This window comes from Sinocyclocheilus anshuiensis, unplaced genomic scaffold, assembly GCF_001515605.1.
Source record: "Sinocyclocheilus anshuiensis isolate Anshui unplaced genomic scaffold, SAMN03320099.WGS_v1.1 scaffold454, whole genome shotgun sequence".
NCBI classification, from domain to species: Eukaryota; Metazoa; Chordata; class Actinopteri; order Cypriniformes; family Cyprinidae; genus Sinocyclocheilus; species Sinocyclocheilus anshuiensis.
Window position 1 is genome coordinate 3149316 of NW_015548217.1, and position 10040 is coordinate 3159355.

At 37.3% G+C, this 10040-nt stretch overlaps 1 protein-coding gene across 1 annotated transcript; it reads right to left on the reverse strand.

Moving 5' to 3' along the window:
- Nucleotides 1–559: 559 nt before the first annotated feature.
- LOC107654042 (formin-2-like) lies at nt 560–5273 on the reverse strand. The gene is made up of 5 exons (XM_016440936.1): nt 5094–5273; nt 3534–3701; nt 2027–2221; nt 1292–1365; nt 560–1199 (listed from the first exon to the last, which is right to left on the reverse strand). Exons 1-5 carry the CDS (start codon nt 5223–5225, stop codon nt 575–577), a joined length of 1194 nt encoding a protein of 397 aa, XP_016296422.1. The 5' UTR covers nt 5226–5273; the 3' UTR covers nt 560–574.
- Between the last annotated feature and the right edge of the window lie 4767 nt (nt 5274–10040).

Here is a 10040-nt window from a genome sequence, read left to right on the forward strand (position 1 = left end):
TACAAAATTTCTACAATAAGCGAGTACACCATGAATCCATTTTCCAAACCGCGTTTTTGGCTTGTCCTGAGTCACTACGGTACACCTATAATAAGTGTTTATATTCGGACTATTTAGACTGATTCGGTTAGGTACCGCTGCGGAGTAGCCCAGTACCTGCGTGATTCGCCATAGACATAAACAGAGAGAAGTAGCTCCGGCTACAATGTTCTTCCGCAAGACGCACGCAGTTCTGTTTATTAACCGCTAGAGCGCCAAAAGTTAAGGACTGCAGCTTTAAATGCTCGACAGCTTTGAAAACGAAGTAACAATCCATTAAATATATATATATATTTGGAATTTTTAACCACACAATAAAGCATTTAAATATGTTCCTTCAATTTATGTGAGTACATCATAAAAAGAATATTACGTAATACGCTTTATACAAAACATTATCGTCTTTATTTAATGTTTCATACCATAAACATTTATAAGAACATTTTCATATTATTTAATAAAAAGCATTAAAAAATCTTATCTCATCAAATGTCATATAGTCTTTTCCATAAAAAATAACATTCAAAATCAACATTCAAAATGGGGGAGGTGGAGGAGGAGGTGGTGGAATAAATTTTCCTCCAGTATTAGGAGGAGGTGGCGGTGGCACCATGGAGGCATTTTGTGGAGGTGGGGGTGGAGGTAGTGATGACCCACTGTAAGAGCCAGGAGGAGGAGGAGGAGGAGGTGGGGGTAGTGATGACCCACTGTAAGAGCCAGGAGGAGGAGGAGGTGGAGGAGGAGCAGCCATCTTGCCCTGAATGTGAGGTGGAGGAGGTGGGACAGTGACATTGCCTGGAGGAGGTGGAGGAGGAGGTGGAATAGCCATGTTACCAGCAGGAGGTGGAGGGTTTGCTGAAGTTAATGAGGTATTTTGGCCAGGTGGAGGTGGTGGAGGGGGAACCAAAGAACCTCCATACACAGAACTAGGTGGAGGAGGAGAGGGAGGAGGTGGTGGGGGTGGAGCGTCTCCCATCTCATCATCTGGGAGAGATGGAGGAGGCAGCATGGACAGGTCGGGATAGGCTGGTAGAGACGGGGAACGGTCAGACATGAGTGAAGGAGGCGGTGAGGCTGGAGAGAGGTCAGGTGGAGCAGAGGCGCTAGAACCCACCCAGTCAGGCACTGATGGAGGAGGAACTGCGATTCCCAAAAAAGACCTGAAAGCACAGCAACAACAAGTGGGTTAATCAAAAACATTTTGAACTAAATCTATCTGAATATAAACAGCAAAAGCCTTTTTATTACAAACCAGTTGAAGGTGCTGGTCTCCTGTGTGCCAAGCTGTACAGACACAGAGTCCTCATTGTCTGTTTTTGGCTCTTCCTTCAGTGCCACAACATAATAAATTCAAATAAATATATGAAATCAGTAGGGGTTTTAGGCTGAAAATACTGTATGGTGCAAATCATTTAAATTAGTAAGTTAAGCTCTTATCTTATAAATATGAGTAAACTTATAACTACTTATGAAAAACAGTAAAAAGGACATTGGCAGCTAGATTTGTTTGAACTTATTTTCCTTGTGATAAATTTATGATTCTTTAAAATGGAATAAGTACATGCAAGTACACAATTCACATGTTATAAAAATAAATTTCTTAGTGTGAGATATATATTATACTTAAAATACTTTTTCATTATATGTATTCATAAATACTTTTTATACCAGTAAATACTATATATTTCATTTCAAATGTTTGGGATAGGTATGTTTTCTGTAATATTTTCTAACAATTTAAAATAACTCTTTTACAAAACTTACTGATCCCAAATGTTTGAATGGTTGTATATAATATATAATACAATATTATATAAAATACAAAATGCTATGCATTTTTAGGGCTAATGCAAACATTAGATCACATATTGTTTAATATTATTTATAAAATATACTGTATCTAATTTACTTTTAATTTAACCACAACAAGTGAAAAAACAGCAGTGTAAATAAAAAGTATTATGTATTTGCAGATATATTTGCTCACAGTTTTGCTGCCTTCCCAGTGGCTGTGGCCCAGTTTGTCCAAGCGGGTGTAGGATATGGGAACCCGCCTGTATGCACGCGACGGCTCCAGGCCACTCACTGGGGGAACCACCTTCTGAGTCCGGGGAACTTTTGACTGTTTGGTCAGCACGCCGATCTCTTTCCGGGCTAGTTTCTCCTTGTACATGCCAACTGTCTGAATGTGAACACTGACATTAGGAGGTTATTTTGACAAAATTATAATGTCTATTAAAGGAATAGTTTACAAAAAATGAAAATTTGCTAAAAATGTAACAAATGTAGCATTACATCACTTGCTCACCAGTGGATCCTCTGCAGTGAATGGGTGCCGTCAGAATGAGAGTCCAAACAGCTGATAAAAACATCACAATAATCCACAAATACTCCAGTCCATCAATTATGCCCCATTTACAACAGTGCGTTTTTGTTTTAAAATGCATAACTTTTGCTACGGTTACGCCTGTCGTTTACACTACTCTGGCGTTTTCGAGGTCGGAAACGGATACTTTTGAAAACGCTGCAGACCCCGTTTTAACTCCGGGGTTGCGTTAATGTACCAAAATGGAGACTTTTGAAAACGATGGCTTGGCTGCCCACATTCGCTTTGCGTATCCTTGACGACCGTGTAAACAGTAACATGCTCATTGTTGTGCCCATAGACATAATAAATATTGTTGAACATGAAGCATCGTAATTAATTAACTGTAGCAGCGTCTCATCTCGCGTTCGAGGAGAATAATTGTAGATGGGTGTTATTTGCGCACGCACCAGCAGATTGCTCACGTGAGTCAACGTGTGTCAACAGAACCAGGAACTATGATGAAGCAGCTCGAAATACAGCATTATGTCAAAAAACTAATTTATTTCATTTTAAATTAAAGAAATGTAATCATGCTAGTATTCCCACTTTTTACAAAATGTAACTTTAATCCTATTACTTTTTTTTTGATGTAACTGTAACTGATTAGTTACTAGATTACGTAACCTGATTACGTAATGCTGTTACATGTATTCCGTTAACTGAAAAAAGCAATATTATGGATAGAAGACTAAAGCAATGGAGCAAAGGTTTGAAGGTAAAAATATCTTATTGATGGATTTGTTTATGACAAACACACAGCTTTTTGCTTTACATGATGTTAATTGCTGGACTGGAGTGGTGTGGATTACTTGTTGATTATTGTGATGTTTTTATCAGCTGTTTGGACTCTCATTCTGACGGCACCCATTCACTGCAGAGGATCCATTGATGAGCAAGTGATGTAATGCTAAATTTCTCCAAATTTATTCTGATGAAGAAACAAACTCATCTTCATCTTGGATGGCATGTTCAGCAAATATTCCTTTTTGGGTGATCTATTCTTTTATTCAGAAGCACAAATTATTATTTAATATTTCCAGCACTGTCCTGACTTGCCATTAGTAATGACTGGCATTGTATTTCAAGAGATTCTGGTGCTTTCCGTTAAGTGATAAGCGGAGCTCACCAGAGTCAGCAAGTTGACGGAGGACTCAATCTGATTTAGCTGAACCGTCTGAGCATCTAAGATTTTCAGCACAGATGTGGCCAGATTGTTTATCTGGTATGTGACACTGGCCAGGGCCTGCGTGGTGAGAGCTTTGGACTCTTCAATGACACTTCTCGTGTCCTCCACCTAAAGTAAAAAAAAATTATAATTTTCAATATTCAAACTCTTCTATAAAGGCTTTTATGAATAACAACAGACTGAAAGAACTCTGGTATCCACAGTCCTGGCCTGTGAACTTGATCTAATCAAGTTCTAATCATTTTTATACTATTTGACCGATGTCCTTGCTACGTTTCTGGACCTTGATTGTGTTAGGACTCTTGCTGTCTATGGAGGGTCAGAGAGCTCTCGGATTTCATCAGAAATATTTTAATTTGTGTTTCGAAGATGGATGAAGGTCTTGCGGGTTTGGAACGACATGAGGGTGAGTAATTAAATATGCTGATTTGTGCTCAATAAACATTTTATTATTATTATTGAAAACAGTTATGCTCTTTAATATTCTTGTAGAAACAGTTTTAGGATTCTGTGATAAATAGAAAGTTCAAAAGAACAGCATTTATGTGTAATAGAATTTTTATGTAACATTATAAATGTCTGTACTGTCACTTATGACAGTGAGTTGCTGAGTATTACTGTCTTAAAAAAAGATTAACCCTTTAACTTTTAAATGATAGTGTATAAATATAATGCTGAATATACTACTGAATATTATAATTAATGATAAAGACCTACAGATGATATTATATGGATATACAAACATGCTGCATTCAGTATAACAGACCTCCAGGATACAGAGATGGATTCCTAGATAAACATGTTAAGAAAGGTTTTCATGGAGTTCTAGGAATACATACCACAGTATTACTGTCTTAAAAAAAGATTAACCCTTTCACTTTTAAATGATAGTGTATAAATATAATGCTGAATATACTACTGAATATGATCATTAATGATAAAGACCTACAGATGATATTATATGGATATACAAACATGCTGCATTCAGTATAACAGACCTCCAGGATACAGAGATGGATTCCTAGATAAACATGTTAAGAAAGGTTTTCATGGAGTTCTAGGAATACATACCACAGTCTTGTTTAGGCATGTAAGCCGTCAGTACAGACAGCACAAAGCTGACTGAAAAGACTGGAATAGAGTACAGCCTGAAGAAAGGTGTTTCAACAATCCATGTGAATAACTCATAATATAAATGGAGCTGTGAAATGAATTTCACTTTTAGTGTGATGCATGTATGACTTTTGCAAATGTAATAAAATTCAGTTATTAAATCCAGTTCAAATAGTTAAAAGAAGCAAGTATGTCATCACTAGACTACTTACAATGTTGTACTATTTTTTTTTATCAGTACCTACATACTATATATGTTTAGGCATAATGTAAACTTAAAGAACACACAATATCCAGGAAGATCTATAAAATAAAAATTTGGAGTGAAAAAAAAAATTAAACATATTACTGCAAATTAAATGTATAGAAAAACTAAAAATGGCTCACATTGAGGTATTTGCTCTGACAGTAATCGGCCACCTTGTGCAGATTGCTGTGGTTGTCCAGAAGAGCTTTTCTTGCGGTCGGAGCCTCTTGCAGGATTTTGTCTATGCTTTCTTTACAGCTGTTGTCTCTCATTGTGCAGGTCTGCAGTATAAGCTGCTGAATGCTGCTCCTCTCCACTGACTCTGGTAAGACTCAACTAAGCAGGACTAGAGAGCGACTGCAGTGAAGATGACAGGCACAAACATGCTGGGAGAGTGGGTGTGTTTGTAAAGCATTTCTCAGTGATCTTCAGTGCAGACATATACTTCATGAATGAACAGAGTCATGTTTACAGGATATGATGCACTATCCATCTGTCTGTCTCCATATCTCTCTCAACAGTACCTGCCTGTCTGTCTACCTGTGTATCTACTATCTGTTTGTCATCTATCAATCTTTCTGTCTGACTATCTATACACTGTCTGTCTGTCTGTCTCTCCATCCATCCAGTATCTGTCTGTCTGTCTGTCTACCTGTCTGTCTGTCTAAAGGATTAGTTCTCTCTAAATGAATATTATGTGCAATGTTTTGTTAAATTTACACTGCTTTTTTTGGAGCTAGACATTCCCTGGTCACCATTTGCTTTTAGGGAAAGAAAAGTATTCTTTAGTAAATAATGGCAGAATTAATTTTTGGGGGAAAGTCTTTAATGGCATTTCACTATAAAATATTTTTCTTTCTTTCTTTCTTTCTTTCTTTCTTTCTTTATGCGAACTATTAAAAACTGTTTACAATTTTTAAAAGCCATCCCTTGAACTATCCCTTTAAAAGAGAGAGAGAAAAATATAATTCATGTCATGGTCAGGCCACAAGAGGCCAGAATACAGCCAACAAAGTACGAGTGAAACATTCAATATTTCCCTTCTTTGACAGGTTGTCAAGTGCATTAAAATACACTTGCGCCTGATAATAGCTAATTTAACAATGTCCTAGTGAGTAACATCAAAGTCGGTCCAGGAACCCAAATATTAAATATTGAACCATGCTAATAAACAGTAACCCCTTACATGACCATAAAACTAGTAATTCCTCAGTAAATGGACTTTTCCCGGTGATACAACACAGAGAATTGTCTATCGGATACTTTTGAGGTTATTATATTGCTCTTAATGCTCCGTCACTGTGAGCTGTGCATTTTAACGATGTCTGTGATAGGAACAGCTCTTGCCCTTATGAACCAACACAGTCTCACTCCCTACTCGTCAAATGTCTGACGCATGGAACTGAGGCCTGATAGATTAGCCATCATATTTTGCCCCTGTGATTGGTTTTAATGAGCAAAGTCTGTGTGCAACTGGGGTTAAATGATAATTGGTTATTACTATCGCTTATCTGCATGCCAGTTACGTTTGTACAACAGAGGCAAATACTGTCATTTTCTATGCATGCAAAGCACTTTTTATGCTGTATAAAGAGCATATCAGCCTCCCATCTGCATATTCGCTATATACAGAAATTCTGTATTTCTAATGTGTTACAATTATACTAAAACATTAAGGCTAAAACATTACAGGCTGTTAACTGCTCCTATGCGGACAGAAAAAGATCTTCATGACTAATAGTTTAGTGCATGTTGTTTTATCTGCTGTATTCAGGAAAGTGGAAATCTGCTACACAGGAAGACTGTCCCGCGTGTAGAGCTATTGGGAGAGTTCAATGAAAAAAAAAGACAGCCATCCTGCAACAATACTGCCTTTGTTTGGAAAAGGCCCTTCAAGGGTGCTGCAAAACGATCTGTCTGACCTTTAAGCTTAATTACATTTGGGAGTAAAATTTAGTTGTATAAAACAGTGCAGCAGAAACATAAATGTAACATAATATAAGCAAAGAAACTGAGTATAAACTTTTGAATTAGTCACATAGACTGTTGTCAGAGATTTTTTTTGGGTGTAGGAGTGACAAATAACGTATTTCTTACCTAAATATGATAATATTTTTTACTGATTTCACTGACTTTTTAAAATATATATCTCTGAAACATATGATTGTATTCTTGAAAACAATCTTTTATTGCATTATTGAATAAGATATTAGTTAATTATCAAAGAAAGAAAAAATTAATAGCCATAATATGGACCACTGTATAAGTGATTTCCTTCTAACATTGCTGATTTCACCATTAACTGTTCACCTGAACAGTTTATGTTGTTGTATGTGGTATCTTTGTAATCCTTGACCGCCAAAACATAGGGGTAGACATCACCTTTTCTGTGTTATCACGTTTGGTTCAGGAGATATGACACAACATAGATCATTTGGTTATGGCGGAAAGTAAAATGGTTGCCATGGCTACCACAAGGTGTTTTTGCAATGGCTCCATTTCTGAAAATGTTCAGGGCCACAAACTGAAATCTTTGAAATCTTTTGGCTTTTTAAACTTTGTATGTTAAATTATCTTTTACTGTTATTCTTTTTACTGTTTTTTTATTTTATATGTACAGCACTATGGTCAACTGCTGTTGTGTTTATTGGTGCTTAATAAATACAAATACCTGAGGGAAGATGTCTTTCACTATTGTAAGTTAAATAGAGAAACAAAATTATAAATTTTTTAAATGTCTATAACTTCTAGCGCATTATAAGAAGAGCAGGAAGAAGCCCTTTCAGTTGTGAGTGATATTTAATTTTATTTGCTGGGCTGATTTGTAAGATTATTACTGGATAATATTGTTAATTTTTTTGCCTCCTATGGGATTATGACGTGCGCATCAGGGGTGATTCTAGGATTTTCATTTTAGGGGGGCTTAGCCCCCAATGAGAGTATAATAATAAAAAATAAAAATAAATAAATGAATAAATACAATTTTAAAAATGTTTGACGAATTGAGTAGGGTGGTATACTAAACTTATTGCAGTATTCCACTGTATTGCATAGATGGGTATAATAGCATTTGAGTAATGAATAAGCCAAATACAAGTCTTCCTAATCTCTCTCACACACACACACACACACACACACACACACACCGGTTTACTCTGCAAACACAAAATTATACTGTTTTAATTTCTACAAAGCTCTTTCTTTAGCTCAAGCATACGCTCAAATACTGTACTGTCACTGCCTTTAATCAGTTCTGTGCATTATTGTAAGGTTAATGCAACATGCACTGTAATATGTTTAATATTGAAAGTTACATTTTCAAATGAAAATAGCAACATGATAGTTCTATAAAGTACGTGTTCATATGTGTTAAGGGCTAGATTTTCGCTGGAGGAAACAGCTGTGGTGTGATAAGGGGTGAACGCAGCGAAAACTTTACAGTAGATGGAAAACCAATTGCTCCCCCGTGACATTTTGTAAACTGTATTTATGACAAAGAACTGCACAGATACAGATATTATAACAATCTATCGATAAACACACATCTTGTCCTCTGTTTCTCGCTCTGCGCCGCCGCGGTCTGCGGATTGAAGAACGTGCTGAAAGACGGGGAGGAGCCGAAGTCTGCTGCCGTTTTCATATGAAATTTAAAGGGAACTGAGGTGATCAAGAATTCGTGTACAGTTTATGGAGCTAATTGCAAAATTTTTAGGGGGGCTGAGTAGAAATTTAGGGTGGCTAAAGCCCCCTAAAGGGTTGGTAGGGGGGCCCTCAAAGCTGCGTTAGCCCAGGGCCCCGCAAAGGCTTAATGCGGCACTGGCTACACCTACATCCTACATCATCCGCCACTCTCTTGTAAACGCGCATACGACAATTAGCGGAAGCTAGAGATTACAGTTTATAAAGTTAAATAAGGATATTTTTCTTACACAAATGCATCAGTTCACTTCAGAAAGCCTTTATTATTCCCCCGGAGCCGTGTGAAATACTTTTTATGATGTATGGATACAGATTTTTGGACTTTAAAATCTTAAACCCCATTCACTGCGATTGGAAATCTTAGAAAAGCCAGGACATTTTTTAATATAACTCCAATTGTATTTGTCTGAAAGAAGAAAGTCATATACACCTAAGGCTTGAGGGTGAGTAAATTGGGGTAATTTAAATTTTTTGGGTGAGCTATCCCTTTAAAGGCTCCCTGAAGTGCCTTGAAACATGCAGCGTTATTCTATGTGGTGACTTAATTTCAACTGAAACAGGAAGACAGCAGGACGGGACATATCGAGCAGCCACGCCCCCTTTTAAAAATAGCCAATAGCGTTTTGTTTATATCTGCTTGGGCCAGAGCCGTTGACCTCGGTAAAGCCACATTTGACAGCCACAGTCTAATAGATTACCCCCTAGATTCAATATGAAACTCTTACAAAAACAAAATAGTGATCATAATCATGCTGAGGCTGTGTAGTTTTAAAAGTGTTTAATATGCATATATTAAACTCGCGCATGATTCACTCCGTGCGATGGTTGCTGTGATTTTGCCAAGTAAGACATGTTCCTGGATCAAGATCTTTTGTTGATCCTGGATCACCATTACTGTCCAAAAAATATAGACTAAACCCAATCCCTACCCATAATTTATTCCTAAAGTCAGTGTGAAATGATAGCTGATTAACAAGGGTGTAGAAGCACCTAATCCTGATTGTAAGCCTAAAACTGACATTTCCTGAAAAGTTATCCCTCAATTCTGATTGGTTAATTGGAATGCTGTTCCAGGATCAACAAGTATGTTGATCCAGGAACATGTTGTACTTGGTGAAATCACAGACCGGAGCCAAAGTCCAGAGCAGACTGTGCGCGCTGCCACGGTTCGCGTGACACAACGCGAAATCAGACCTCATTTGCCCCAATCAAAACCATATTTACACTGCTGGAAATCGTTCTCTATCGCCTACATTGTGCACTACGTGCCATTCACTGTACAGGAATTACTACACTGTGAACAAGTGATTTCAGCCGCAGCTTCAGCGTCTATTTATAGTGTAGGGGGCGGGTGCTTCGGATTCTAGAGAGCATTTGATTGGTCAGAA

What these genes read in the sequence shown, in the direction of transcription:
- LOC107654042 (XM_016440936.1), bottom strand. Translation starts at nt 5,225, where the DNA reads ATGAGAGACAACAGCTGTAAAGAAAGCATAGACAAAATCCTGCAAGAG. An exon ending in ACTGGGAAGGCAGCAAAACT is followed by an intron (nt 1,366 to 2,026) that starts GTGAGCAAATAT and finishes GTGGCACTGAAG; the next exon opens with GAAGAGCCAAAAACAGACAA. An exon ending in GAGACCAGCACCTTCAACTG is followed by an intron (nt 1,200 to 1,291) that starts GTTTGTAATAAA and finishes CTGTGCTTTCAG; the next exon opens with GTCTTTTTTGGGAATCGCAG.